We start from the raw sequence: 13,984 nt of genomic DNA on the forward strand, positions 1-13,984 counted from the left end.
CTGACCTTGGGTTGGGCAGCCCATTGATGAAATATTCTTTCTGGGGCAGTTCTGTCCGTGTCTCCCGGAAGGGCTGGCACATGCTGCTGAACCTGTGTTTCCACATGGCCATGACCTCTGCCGTCTTTGCGGGAGGCATCACACTCACCAACTACCAAGTGGTCTGCCAGGCGGTAAGTCGAGGGGCTGGGAGCCCCAGGATGAGCGGTGGCAGCGTAGGCATTAAATAGGGAGATGTGCAATAACAGAGACCCTTGGCCCGGCGCATGCCTGTAACCCTAGTACTTGGGGGGTGAGACGGGAGGATGGCATGTTTGTGGTCAGCCTTAGCAATTTAGTGAGTCCCTCAGCAACTTTGTGAGATCTGTTTCAAGATAAAAAGCCAAATAGGCTGAGGGATTAGTTTGAAGGGAGAATGCCCCTGGGTTCAATCTGCAGTACAAAAAAGAAAAAAAGAAAGAAAGAAAAGAGGCTCATGGAAACAGCCCTCAGCTCCGCTGTTCTCTGTACCAGCTTTTGGGGGTGCAACGGGATGGTGTGGACCTGAGGAGGTGAGAACCAGGTCAGAGAGGTGGGGCCTCAAAGTTGGGAGGGGCGTTCCCATGGAGGAGAGGTCAGGGATTGGCCAGACAGCTGCGACAGGGTCCTGGAGAGTCCCAGGGGTTAGTAGAGAGGAGAGCAACAGGGACAGGGGGTCAGTGAGGACCCAGGTCGGCCTGGGTGGAGAGAAAGCTAAGCACACTGTGGAGGCAAGGCTGGCAGCCCTGCAAGGCCCAGGCCCCAGGTGGCCAGTGCCCAGCCGCTGTGCCTTTTCCTGTAGGTGGGCATCACTCTGCACTACTCTTCACTGTCCACACTGCTCTGGATGGGGGTGAAGGCCCGAGTCCTGCACAAAGAGCTCACCTGGAGGGCACCTCCTGCACAAGAAGGGGACCCTCCCCCACCTGCTCCCCGCCCCATGCTCCGGTACATACTTTCAACTGTCAATTTTGCCACAGAAGAGGGACACACAGACAGCTGTGGCAAGCTTCCAGGGCAGATGCAGTGGGTCCTCAGTCCCTGGAGATCACTTTCCAACACAGAAGAGGCAGGTCCCTCGGTACAGCAGGGCAGCACAGGGCAGTGGGCCAGCAATCCCCAGGGGCATTCCAGATAGAACAAGGCTAGGGAAGGGGTGACTCCAAAGGGCACTGGGCAGAGATCCTGAGAACCTGACCGGCACCATTTAGTCAGTGAGAGCAATCTTGGCCTCTCGTCCCTAGAAGTGTGGGCCAAGTGCTGGAGGGACCTATTAGGCCTGCCCTGTAGAGGGATTGCATCCTAAGCCAAAAAAAAAAAAAAAAAGAAAGAAAGAAAAGAAAAGAAAAGAAAAAGAAAAAGAAAGCCGGCAGGAGAAAGAGGCTGGGACGGAGACACCAGGTCAAGGGTTCTGACACCTGGCTCTTCCTTCTTGGCCCCATCTCTCTAACATCCAAACCCCCTTCCCCTCCAGGTTCTACCTGGTTGCTGGAGGGATCCCCCTCATCATCTGTGGCATCACAGCAGCTGTCAACATCCACAACTACAGGGACCATGGTCCCTAGTGAGCACCCTCCCTCCTGCCCGGGGCACCCATTACCTACTACTCCACAAGGAGGGGTCACCCAGCAAGAGACCCCAGCCAAGCCCATGCATGTTGACTAATCCAGGCACTGCCTCTCCACTTCTGATAGCCTACCCCCAGCCCCAGGTCAGCGTGCGCCCCCTCCTCATCCACTGCCTCTGTGTCGTCTCCCCCGCAGCTGCTGGCTGGTGTGGCGCCCAAGCCTCGGGGCCTTCTACATCCCGGTGACTTTGATCCTGCTCATCACCTGGATCTACTTCCTGTGCGCGGGGCTGCACTTACGGGGTCCTCTGGCACAGAGCCCAAAGGGAGGCATCGGCAGGCTCTCCCTAGAGCCCGGGGAGGAGCTGAGGGGTTCTGCCAGGCTCAGAAGCAGTGGAACCCTTCTGAGTGACTCGGGTTCCCTTCTGGCCACCGGCAGCGTGGGGGCCGTGACACTGGTGCCGCCCGAGGACAGCGACGGCCTCTATTCTCCGGGCGTCCAGCTGGGGGCGCTGGTGACCACGCACTTCCTGTACCTGGCCATGTGGGCCTGCGGGGCCCTGGCCTTGTCCCAGCGCTGGCTGCCCCGCGTGGTGTGCAGCTGCCTGTACGGGGTGGCGGCCTCGGCCCTGGGCCTCTTCGTCTTCACTCACCACTGCGCCAGGCGCGGGGACGTGAGGGCCTCCTGGCGCGCCTGCTGCCCCCGCGGCCCGCCCGCGGCCTCCCCCGGCCCGCCGCGGGCCCTGCCCCCCGCCCCGGAGGACGGCTGCCCCGCGCCGGGCGAGGGGCCCGCCTGCCCCCAGCCCCCCGCCGGCGGCCCCGGCAAGCTCACCAACCTGCAGCTGGCCCAGAGCCAGGGGTGCGAGGCGGAGGCCGCGGCCCGCGGGGAGGCCGAGCCCGAGCCCCCGGGCTCCCGGGGCGGCCTCGCGCCGCGCCCCGCCAGCAACCTGCACCACGGCCGCCGGGCGCACCGCAGCCGCGCCCGGGGCCACCGCGCGGGGGAGGCGGGCGCCAAGCCCCGGGCCCGGGCCCTGCGCGCCGCCGCGCCGCCCGAGCTGCTGTCGAGCGAGAGCGGCAGCCTGCGCCGCAGCCCGACCGAGAGCGGCCCGGCCGCCGGCGAGCCCGCGCTCACGCCGTCCGAGGGCAGCGACACGAGCGCCGCGCCGGGCCCCGAGGCCGGGCGGCCGGGCCAGCGCCGCTCCTACCCGCTCAACAGCGCCGCGCTCAACGGCGCGCCCAAGGGGCCCTGCGACGACGCGGGCGCCGAGGCCGCGGCCGGGGGCGGCATGAAGACCGGCCTCTGGAAGAGCGAGACCACTGTCTAGGCCCGGCGGCCACGGGCTGCCACCGCCTCGGCCGCACGGATGGCTATCGGTACGTCGGCAGGCCCGGGGCGGCGGCCGCACCTGCGCGCCGGCTCTACCTGGAGGCTGGGAAAGGAGGCCGCGAGACAGGTGCCTGGGGGTTCACCCCCTGCCGTAGCGACAGACAATCCCAGAAGTGAGCATGATACCTGTCCGTCCAGCTCAGCCTCGGCGCCATCCCAGGTGGAAGGGAAAGCCACCAGCTGCAAAGTGACCCACAAATAGAGTGGAAGGGCGCAGCCTGGGCGCTCCCCACTCCGCACTGGTGGTCATCAGCATCACCAGGAAAACCCTGCGGGAGCCTGGGAACTGCATCCTCTCCTCACCGAAGGCCTGATCACTGCTTAGGCCCTGGGGCCTCGGCTCCCCGGGTGTGGCTGCGAGAGCTGTCCTAGCAAACGCACCAGGTCCCAGGCCCAGAGGAAAGCAACAGGTGCTGCTTTTCAGATTAACTATGCAAGGAGGAAGCACTGTGGAAGACAGCTGGGGAAAGGGGCTGGCAGGAAGGATGTGGAATTAGGAGACGCCAGTAGCAGGGCTCAGAGAGCTGATACTTAAGCTGGGCGGGTGTAAAGAGCAGCTCCACCCTAAGGCTGCAGGTGGTTTGGGAAAGCAGGTATGGTGCCACCTCCCAGTCTCAGCCTTCCCACACCCAGGGACTGAGGAAGAACACCTCCTTGCCTCTGTGAGGCCATACAGAAGAGCCACCCCATGATCTAACCCCACAGTAGGGAGAAACCTTCAAAATGTCAAGCCAGCTTCCCCACTCAGAGAGCCAGTCAAGCCTCAAAGCCATGGGTAGGACCCCTGTAGCTTGTGCCTTCAGTATGCCAAAACCCAGCACCTATGCTTCTCCCAACCCAAAATACAACCACCAGCCTTTTACTACAGGACCAAGTGGAGAGGGAACCTTGGGGCTTGTGAAGAGTAACAGGGAACCCAGGCCTGGTCCAGGTCTTCTCCCAATCTTCATGTCACCCTGCCCTGCCCACCAGGTCAAAGAGGACATACTGGAGAGGAGCCCAGGTTCCTTGAGATGGGTCCTGTTATTTATGCTTGCTGCACAATGTTAGGGGAAAAAAAAAAGCTTTGTATTATCCTTCCACACACACGCTGGCTGCTGTTTACATAGCCTGCCGATGCCTTAGCACTGGAGCTTATTGCAATACACTAGGGAAAGGGGGAGGGAGGGAATGAAAACTGCCAAAGAAAACACATTTTTAAAAGCTTGGGTTTTATACAATAGAATATTTTCCACCAGATGCCTCTTGTTTTAATATATTAAAAGTTTACAAAGCCCGCTGAGCTACAGTCATAATCTACCCACAGTCCTTTTGTTAATGGGGCAGAAGAGCTCATGACAACATATGTGAAGCCCATCTGTACCCAGAAGGGACACAGGCTGAGAACCCCCCTCCCTGCTCTGAGGGTCGATAGCACTGGGAATACCAGGTGTTCTGCACATAGCAAGGGAGTCCTATCAGGCCTGCAAAAGCACCCAGGGCAGTGTGTTCAGCACAACCTGGGCAAGAAAGCCTCTCGCTTGCCCCCTCAGTCAAGGAGGAAAAGAGCCACTCCACAGCATGAGCACTTGCAGCTTTCTCTCCCACACCAAGGGGCAGGCCTTCCCCCACCAAGCCCCAGGCTATAGCCGCTACATACTCTTCTGGCTTCTATTCTAGGTCCTTGGGTCCAGCTAGCTGTAGTGCCCTTCTTGGTTCCTCCTAACAAGATGGTATCTCAGGGATCGCATATATTTGCTTCCTGGGACAAGACGGGCCAATTACCCAGCTGCTGTCAGGAGAAGTTCCTCCAGTGACTAAATCATGGTGGGTTGGGGACATGTGGCAGCCTGCTGGCAGCTTGGGCTCTCTGAAAGTCCCTAACCTCCTGAGGGGTACGCAAGTACTGTTCTATCTCACTATCAGAAATGTTCTCGTCTCCAGTGACTGTGGAGACGGGGAGTATGGGACGGATCCGCTTCGGGGGCTTCAACATGCAGGGTGGGAGAAGAAGGGCAGGACTTGGGGGACGCTTCCCCTTGGGCAAGTCTGAGGAACTACCCTCCACCTCCCCTTTTCCCAGTCCCTGCACCTGCCCCAACCCCTGCAGCTCCTTCTCATCCACGTCTGCCGTTCCATCCCGAAAGGCCATGCGAACCAGCATGTGGCGGTGCTGGAGAAGGTCACCGATGTGCTTTACCACAGACCGCCTGTCAAGTTTTAGAACCTGCAACCAGGCTAGCTGCCCAGCCATCCGCAGCAGCACAGCCAGCAGCTCCTGCAAGCGGGAGGCAGCCGGGTAGGGAAGGTCCACATTTGCCAGTTTACAGAATCGGGCAAGGGAACAGGTCAGCCGATCTGCAGGCTGCAGAGACTGCCACGCCAGGAAAGCAGTTGCAGTGACGACAGGCAAGGGATGCCGCCCGGTCACCAGCCACGTCTCGCTCGCCAGCTCCACCAGCTGCAAGGTTCGAGACAGCATCTTGTCTTTGTCTTCCACATACTTGGCTGGCACAGATGGGGAGGCCTCAAACAGTCTGAAACTGAAACAATCAAAATGAGTCAGGTCTCAATGGTGATGGGGGCTGCTCTTTCAGGTGAGGAAGGGCAATCTAATCAAATGGTGAAGCTACTCTGCCTTCTGGGGAACACTTGAGCTCACTGGGCGCAAGTTCATGGCGATACTGACAGGAGTGTTCTGCCTGTCACATGAAGGGCAAGAGAAAGCTAGGTACAAATATCAGTCAAGCTCTTCCCTGCCAGCCACTGTTCTGAGTGCTTTACAATGTTTCAACAACACAAAAATGTGCCATTACATAACAGAGTTGAAAAACAGCTCCCTATTCATCTAGCTAGGAAGTAACCAAGCTTAGCCATTATGTTTACTGTTTTAGTGATGTTGGGAATTGAGCCCAAGGCCTTGCACATGCTACCCAAGTACTCTACCACTGAGTTACACCCCTAACCTGTAATCAAGTTTCAAAGCCAAGGCACCAATAGCCTTTGCTTTTTAATGTATTTGTTAGAAGCATATGCTTGCGCTGGGCGTGGTGGCACATGCTTGTAATCCCAGTACTTGGGAGGCTGAGACAGGTTTGAAGCCAGCCTCAGCTATTTAGTGATGCTCTCAGCAACACAGTGAGACCCTGTTTCCAAATAAAATAGGTCTGGGAGTATAGCCCAGAGGTAGAAGGCCCCTGCGTTCAATCCCCTGTACCACCAAACAAACAAAAAAGAAGCACATGCTTGTAATCTCAGTACTTGTTTGTGAGGCTAAGACAGGAAGAGCACAGGTTAGAGGCCAATCTCACCAAGCCCTGTTTCTTCTTCTTTCTTTCTTCCTTTTTTTTTATGATACTGGGGATGGAAGGATGCGAGCCACTATGCTGGGCTGAGGCCTTGTTTCAAAATAAAATAAGTAGCTGGGAGTCGTGGTGCACACCTGCACATCTGTAATCCTGGTACTTGGGATGAGACAGGAGGAATGCAAGTTCAAGGACAGCCTCAGCAAGTAGTGAGACTCTCATCAACCTAGTGAGACCCTGCTTCAAAATAAAAATAAAAGCCAGGCATGGTGGCACACGATTGTAATCTCAGCATGAGGAGGCTGAGACCGGGAGGATTGCGGTTTGCGGACAGCCTCAGCTACTTAGTGAGGCCCTCCACAACTTAGTGAGACTCTATTTCAAAATAAAGAATAAGCAAGGCATGGTGGCACACGCTTGTAATCCCTGCGCTTGGAAGGCTGAGACAGAAGGATCACACAGATTCAAAGCCAGCCTCAGCTACTTAGTGAGGCTCTCAGCAACTTAGACCCTGTTTCCAAATAAAATAGAAAATAGGTTTGGGAGTATATAATGGAGGTAGAAAGCCCCTGGGTTCCACCCCCAGTACCACCGAAAACACACAACAACAACAACAACAACAACAACAACAACAACAACAACAAGAGAATAAAAAAAGCCAGGCATGGTGGCACACGCTTGTAATCCCTGCACTTGGGAGGCTGAGACAGGAGGATCCCACAGGTTCGGGGAGCCTGGAGGTAGAAAAGCCCCTGGATTCCACCTCTAGTACCACAAAAATAAATAAATAAATAATTCAAAAGGCTGAGACAGGAGGATCATGGTTTGTGGACAGCCTCAGCTACTCAGGCCCTCCACAACTTAGTGAAACCCTGTTTCAAAATAAAGAATACTTGTAATCCCAGCATTCAGGAGGCTGAGTTCGGAGGATCGTGGTTTGCGGACAGCCTCAGCTACTTAGTGAGGCCCTCTGCAACTCAGTGAGACCCAGTTTCAAAATAAAGAATAAAAAATAGGGGTGGGGGTATCACCCAGAGGTAGAATGCCCCTGGGTTCCATCTCCAGATTCGCAAAAATAAATAAATAAATATACAAAAATAAAGAATAAAAAATAGGGCAGGGTACGGGGTAGCTCAGAGGTCGAATGCCCCTGGGTCTCAATCCCCAGACCTGCAAAAACAAAAAACAAGACAAAACAAAATAAATGAATAAAAATAAAAATAAAAGCCGGGTGTGGTAGCACATGCTTATAATCCCAGTATTTGGGAGGCTAAAACAAAAGGATCACAGGTTCACGGACAGTCTCAGCTACTTAGGGAAGCTTTCACAATTTAGTGAGACCCTGTTTCAAAATAAAGAAAAAAATAGGGCTGGGGATGTAGCTCAGAGGTAGAATGCCCCTGGAGTTCAATCCCCCCCAAAATAAATAAATAAATAAATAAATAAATAAATAAATAAATAAATAAATAAATAAATGGCTGGAAGCCCGGTATGGTGGTGCACACTTGTAATCCCCACACTTGGGAGGCAGATATAGGAGGATCATGCAGGTTCAAAGCCAGCCTCACTGGCTTAAGAGATCCTGTTTCCAAATAAAAATATAAAATAGGTCTGGGAGTATAGCCCGGAGTTAGAAGGGTTCCATCCCCAGTACCACCAAAAAAACAAAAAATAAAAAATAGTGCAAGGGGTGCAGCTCAAAGGTAGAATGCCCCTGGGTCCCATCCCGTGACCTGCAAAAACAAAATGAAACAAATAAAAAATAAAAATAAAAGCCAGATGTGGTGGCACACACTTGTAATCCCAGTACTTGGGAGGCTGAAACAGAAGGATCACAGGTTCATGGACAGCCTCGGCTATTTAGTGAATCTTTCACAATTTAGTGAGACCCTGTTTCAAAATAAAGAAAAAAAATAGGGCTGTGGATGTAGCTCGGAGGTAGAATGCCCCTGGAGTTCAATCCCCAGTACTGCAAAAAAAATAAATAAATAAAATAAATAAAATATAGGGCTGGGAGCCCGGCATGATGGTGCACACTCGTAATCCTAGCATTCAAGAGGCTGAGACTGGAGGATTACAGCTCATGAAAAGCCTCAGCTATTTAGTGAGGCCCTCTGTAACTTAGTGAGACCCTGTTTAAAATAAAGAATATAAAATAGGGCAGGGGGTGTAGCTCGGAGGTTGGATGCCCCTGAGTTCCATCCCCAGACCCGACAAAAAAAATTATATATAGGTCTGGGGGTGTAGCTCAAGAGGTAGAGCGCATGGGGTCAATCTCTAGAACCAAAGGGGGAAAAAAGCCAAAAAAACAAAAACCCCACCAAAACCAAACATAGTTACTTCAATAAAACACACGAAAAGAGAAAAAAATAAAATAGGCTTTCCTTAGTGCGCGCGCGCGCGCGCGCGTGTGTGTGTGTGTGTGTGTGTGTGTGTGTGTGTCTGGAGATTAACCCAGGAGCATTCCACCTTCAAACTACACTCCTAGTCCTATTTTTAAATTTTTTTTTTTGGGGGGTGCGGTACTAGGGGTGGACCCCAGGGGCATTTTACCTTTGAGCTACACCCCCAGCCCTATTTTTTATTCTTTATTTTTGAAACAGGGTCTCACTGAGTTGCAGAGGGCCTCACTAAGTGGATAAGGCTGACTGTGAACCGCAATTCTCTTGTCTCAGCCTCCCAAATGCTGAGATTACAAGCATGTGCTGCTACCACACCGGCTTTATTTTTTAATTCTTTCTTTCTTTTTATTTTTATTTTATTTATTTTTTTGGTGGTACTGAGGATAAAATCCAGGGGCCTTCTACCTCTGGGCTACACTCCCAGACCTTTTATATTTTATATGGAAACAGGGTCTCTTAAGCCAGCTGAGGCTGGCTTCGAACCTGCACAATCCTCCTGTCTCAGCCTCCCAAGCGTGGGGATTATAAGCGTACGCCACGACGCCCAGCTTTAATTCTTTATTTTGAAAGATGGTCTCACTAAGTTGCAGAGGGTCTTACTAAGTAACTGAGACTGACCATGAACCTGTAACCCTATCATCTCAGCCTCTCAAGTACTGGGATTACTATACCTGGCTTTACCTTAGCTTTTATTTATTTTATTTATTTTGGTGGCACTGGGGTTCCTGGAAGCCCTTCTGGGCTACACTCCCAGACCTATTTTTTTTATATTTTTATTTGGAAACAAGGTCTCTTAAGCCAGGGCGGCTGGCTTCGAACCTGCGTGATCTTCCTGTCTCCGCCTCCCAAGCGCAGGGATTACAAGCGTGTGCCACCACGCCCAGCTACTTAGCTTTTAACCTCAGTTCTACTATCAATCTAATATACTTTCAGTTCCATTCTCAAATCATCCTGCTGAGGTCAGCCACACACACCCCAAACCACACAACTCCAAGAACTGCCACTCATAAAGCATATACAAACACCAGCCCTGTGCCAAGGCAGAGGGACTTGAAAATTATTGCATTCAAAAAACATACAATGAGCCGGGCGTGGTGGCACACACTTGTAATTCCAGTGCTTGGGAGGCTGAGACAGGAGGACTGCACAGGTTCAAAGCCAGCCTCAGCTACTGAGTGATGCTCTTATCAACTTAGTGAGACCCTGTTTCCAAATAAAATAGAAAATAGGTCTGGAAGTATGGTCTGGTGGTAGAAAAGCCCCTGGGTTCCACCTCTAGTACCACCCTATATATCTATCTATATATCTATATCTATACACACACACACACACGCACGCGCACGTGTGTGTGTGTGTGTGTATGGGCATGATGGTGCATGCTTGTAATCCCAGCATTTGAGAGGCTGAGACAGGCATGGTTCTCAGACAGCCTCAGCTACTCAGGCCCTTTGCAACTCAGTGAGACCCTGTTTCAAAACAAAGAATGAAAAATAGGGCTGGGGGTGTAGCACAGAGGTAGACTGCTCCTGGTTCAATTCCAAGTACTGCAAAAAAATAAAAATAAAAATAAATAAAAATAAAAAATAGAGCTGGGTTGTAGCTCAGAGGTTTAATCCCCAGTACCACAAACAACAGAAAGTACCACAAACACAAACAGGAGGATAGCAAGTTCAAGGATAGCCTCAACAAGTTATGAAACTCTCATCAACCCTGCAAGACCCTGTTTCAAAATAAAAATGAAATAGGGGCTGGAAGGTGTAGATCGGAGGTAGAATGCCTCTGGGTTCAATCCCTAATACCAAAAAAAAAAAAAAAAAATAGCCTGTTAAAATTATAAAATAACTAAGGTATAAGGATATATCCCATCCAAGTGGGATATGCAGGTACCTGCTACAGTAAGTCTTTACCAAGTCGACCAGGCACAGGGATGGCACATCCAGCCCCAGAAGCTTCACTATCTGCATGTAGGTGCCAGAAAACATATCCAGATCTGCATACAACAGGGTGCAAATGGTTCCCATGGTTACGGGCCAGTTATGTTGCCGGCAGGTGATTAAAACACAACATCCAACCAACACCTCCTTCTTCTGCAGCCTGGCGGCGCGGATGCCAGAGTGCCGGTATGCCTGTTGGTAGTAGGCAACTGCTGTATCTTCAAATGTTGACGGCAACTGCAGAACTCGACAAAGGTCTCTCACTCGGCGGAGACCTAGAAAATCCCACAACAACTCTGAGTTAGAAAGGTCAAAGGAACTAGTGTGCACCTCCTAGCAAATTCTGCTAGGGTTTCGTTTAGTTCTGCTAAACTTGCCACGACACCTGATGCACAAACAATACACTTTTCTGCACTGACAGAGCACTTGGTGTTCCTGTTTTTGTTTGTTTGTTTGTTTATTTGTTTTTCAACGCTGAGGATTGAACCCAAGGCTTCACACATGCTAGGCAAGAGCCCTATCACTGAACTACACCTCCTGCTCCACTGGGGTCACTCTAAAGGTACAAAAACATCTGTGGCGAGAAGTCACATTTCAACTAACCACTTTTCTGGAGATTGGTCTGATTTATGATCATGCCAAAGTTCTTTTGGTTCTGCTTTTTGGTACTAGAGCCTCAAGGATACTAAACACACATTCTACCGTTAAATTACATACCCAACCCTGAAGCAAAAGTTTATCCAGACTCCCCCAGGCTACCTTACTCCTGTGCAAACCCAAACTTTGCAGTCAGTTGCTGCTATTCTCAAAGCTATCCACAATCTTTTTAATTTTTTTCTTTTTTTGCCACACTCGGGATTGAACCCAGGGCCTCCATACATGCTAGGCTAATGCTCTGAGCTACATCCTTATACCTTTGCTTAGTCTATTTTGAGCTAAGGTCTAAGTTGCCCAGGCTGGCTTCTAACTTGCCATCTCCTGCTTCAGCCTGTCAAGTACAGATGGGCATCACTGTGCCCAGCTTATAACCTTTATTTCCAATTACTATTTATTCTACTCTATCTTACACCACTCATGCTAAAACCAGGAAAAGCACACAAATGGGCTGAGCCATCAAATTTTTTCTTTTCTTTTCTTTCTTTCTTTTTTTTTTTTTTTTTTTTTGTGATACTGGGGATGGAACCCAGGGGCATTCGACCCCGGAATGACACCCTCTGCCCTGGTTTTTATTCTTTATTTTGAAACAGGGTCTCGCTAAATTGCAAAGGACCTCACTAAGTAGCTGAGGCTGGCCGCGAAACCACCATCCTCAGGTCACTGTTGGGATTACAAGCATATGCCACCACACCCAGCTCCCACCAAATTTTCTTTAAAGCTGATTCTCACCTCGTTGCTCGCTGCGACTAATTTGTTCGTTCTCCCCTGTGCTTCGAGAATATGTTACTTCTGTAAGATAAGGAAGAATGAATCGCATGCTCTATTTATCAAACTCCTGCCTTGCCACCACACAGGCCAGGGAGAATTCAAATCACTATGCATCTGCTCCTAGGTTCATAGAAGATGCCCATGCATGCAAAGGTAAAGGCCCCTCTGGTTTTCTATGTACACAAACAGTTTCAAATACACACACACACACACACACACACAGAGAGAGAGAGAGAGAGAGAGAGAGAGAGAGAGAGAGAGAGAGAGAGAGAGAGAGAGAGAGGGAGAGGGAGGGAGGAAGAGAAGAGGAGAGGAGAGGAGAGGGTTAGGACTACTAAGGCAGCTTCATACTCCACATTTTCAGTCATCTCTCCCGTACATCCAATCCAAATAATTTTCCTGGCTGCAGATTGTGTGGGCTGCACTGATCAGGGGTTTGGAAAGCAAAGAAAAAATATTTTTGCCAATTGGTGCTAAAAACTACTTTGGGGTAATGGAATGTGCTGTATTTCTAAAGAATTTATGCGCAATTCTTCAACAAAAACCAGACAAGGCAATTTGGGTGGAATTTTGTTTCACTTATTCCAGACTCATTATGCCTAGTGTATTTGCCAAATATCGTTCTGGGTGCTAGGAAAACACTGATGAATGACTCCTGATCTTTTTTCTCGTGTATTCACTTTGGGCTGTTTTCGCCCATATTCAAGTGTGTGTGTGACAAGAAACGGGAGGGAAACTAGAAGAGGAAGCTGGGGTCGGTCCCGCCCCCGCCCCCGGGCCCTAGAAGGGCCGGCACAGGTACCTCGGAGGTTGCCCTCGTCACTGAAGGTGGTGGTAAGGGCCCCCTCGGTGACCACGCAGCCGCAGTCGGAGCACACCAGCTGGCTCTGCGAATAGTGCGAGTCTTCCACGAGCCCGGCGGAGCCGCAGTCGGGACAGCGGCCTCCGCCTGGCATCTCACCACCTGCCAGCGCCGCGGATAGCTTAGATACCCGCTCACGCGTCCCCAGCAACTGTGCGCCCGCAGTAGGAACTAAAAAGAATCATAAGGACCACACCTTCCGGCTGGCACTAGGGAGGATCCGCCCCGCAGACGACGTACGCAACTTCCGGTCCTGCCCTCTGAGGGCTCGGGTAGAAGCGAGATCTAGGAGAAAAGATTCCTGGCCTGAACTGTGTTTCAGGTTCTCTACAATCTGTAGTTAATTTGTAGTGGGCTGATGAGAAGCTCATTACTTGCTCAAACCTGCGATCCTCCTGTCTCAGCCCCCTAAGTACTGAGATTACAGGCATGCGCCACCAAGCCTGGCTTTAAAAAGTGTGTGTGTGTGTGTGTGTGTGTGTGTGTGTGTGTGTGTGTGTGTCTAGAGATTGAATCCAGGGGTGCTCTACCACTGAGCTACATCCCCTTTTTATGTTTTGTTTTTGTTAGGACCTGTCTAAATTGTCCAAGCTGCCTCAGACTTGTGATCCTCCTGCCTCAGTGTACTGAGTAGCTGGAATTATAGGCATGTGCCACCACACTTGGCATAACTAAAAGATGGGGGTACTGGGGATTGAACCCGAAGGCATTCTACCCCTGAGTTACACCACCAGCACCCCTTTTTTCTTTTTGAAACAGGGTCTTACTAGGTTGCTGAGAGTCTCACTACTTGCTGAGGCTAACCTAGAACCTGTGACCCTTCTGTCTCAGCCTCCCAAGTACTAAGATTACAGTTACGCAAACCACATCTGGCTGCAAATAAAGATTTAGTGCTTAAGAGTTTAGAATTAGCAGTGTCTGAAAAAATAAGAAAATTGAAATAACAAGAATAACCAGAGACCTTAGGGGTCAAGACTGTTAGATGAATTAGGTTTTTACCTCAGGAGCCCCCCACCCCCATGAGTTGAGATTCCCGGAAATAGGCCCTGGGCTGACCGATTTAAGCTACCATCCCCCCTCCGATGCACCTGGTCACTTACCTGGG

At 51.3% G+C, this 13,984-nt stretch overlaps 2 protein-coding genes across 2 annotated transcripts in view; one reads left to right on the forward strand and one right to left on the reverse strand.

The window, feature by feature from the left end:
• Positions 1-2,910, forward strand: part of ADGRA2 (adhesion G protein-coupled receptor A2) — a gene marked incomplete at both ends in the record, with an annotated part of 42,611 nt that extends 39,701 nt beyond the window's left edge. The window contains 4 exons of the mRNA XM_080710255.1: positions 50-173; positions 821-966; positions 1,493-1,582; positions 1,782-2,910. Of these exons, the coding sequence (XP_080566381.1) occupies positions 50-173; positions 821-966; positions 1,493-1,582; positions 1,782-2,910 (1,489 nt within the window). The remainder of the gene's footprint in view (positions 1-49; positions 174-820; positions 967-1,492; positions 1,583-1,781) is intronic.
• A 1,863-nt stretch (positions 2,911-4,773) lies between these two features.
• Positions 4,774-12,973, reverse strand: BRF2 (BRF2 general transcription factor IIIB subunit; the record flags this gene model as incomplete). Its single annotated transcript, XM_080709765.1, has 4 exons — positions 4,774-5,494; positions 10,546-10,867; positions 11,979-12,038; positions 12,820-12,973. 4 exons carry the CDS (start codon positions 12,971-12,973, stop codon positions 4,774-4,776), a joined length of 1,257 nt encoding a protein of 418 aa, XP_080565891.1.
• Between the last annotated feature and the right edge of the window lie 1,011 nt (positions 12,974-13,984).

This window comes from Muscardinus avellanarius (genome assembly GCF_963383645.1).
Source record: "Muscardinus avellanarius genome assembly, chromosome: 14".
Classification (NCBI taxonomy): Eukaryota; Metazoa; Chordata; class Mammalia; order Rodentia; family Gliridae; genus Muscardinus; species Muscardinus avellanarius.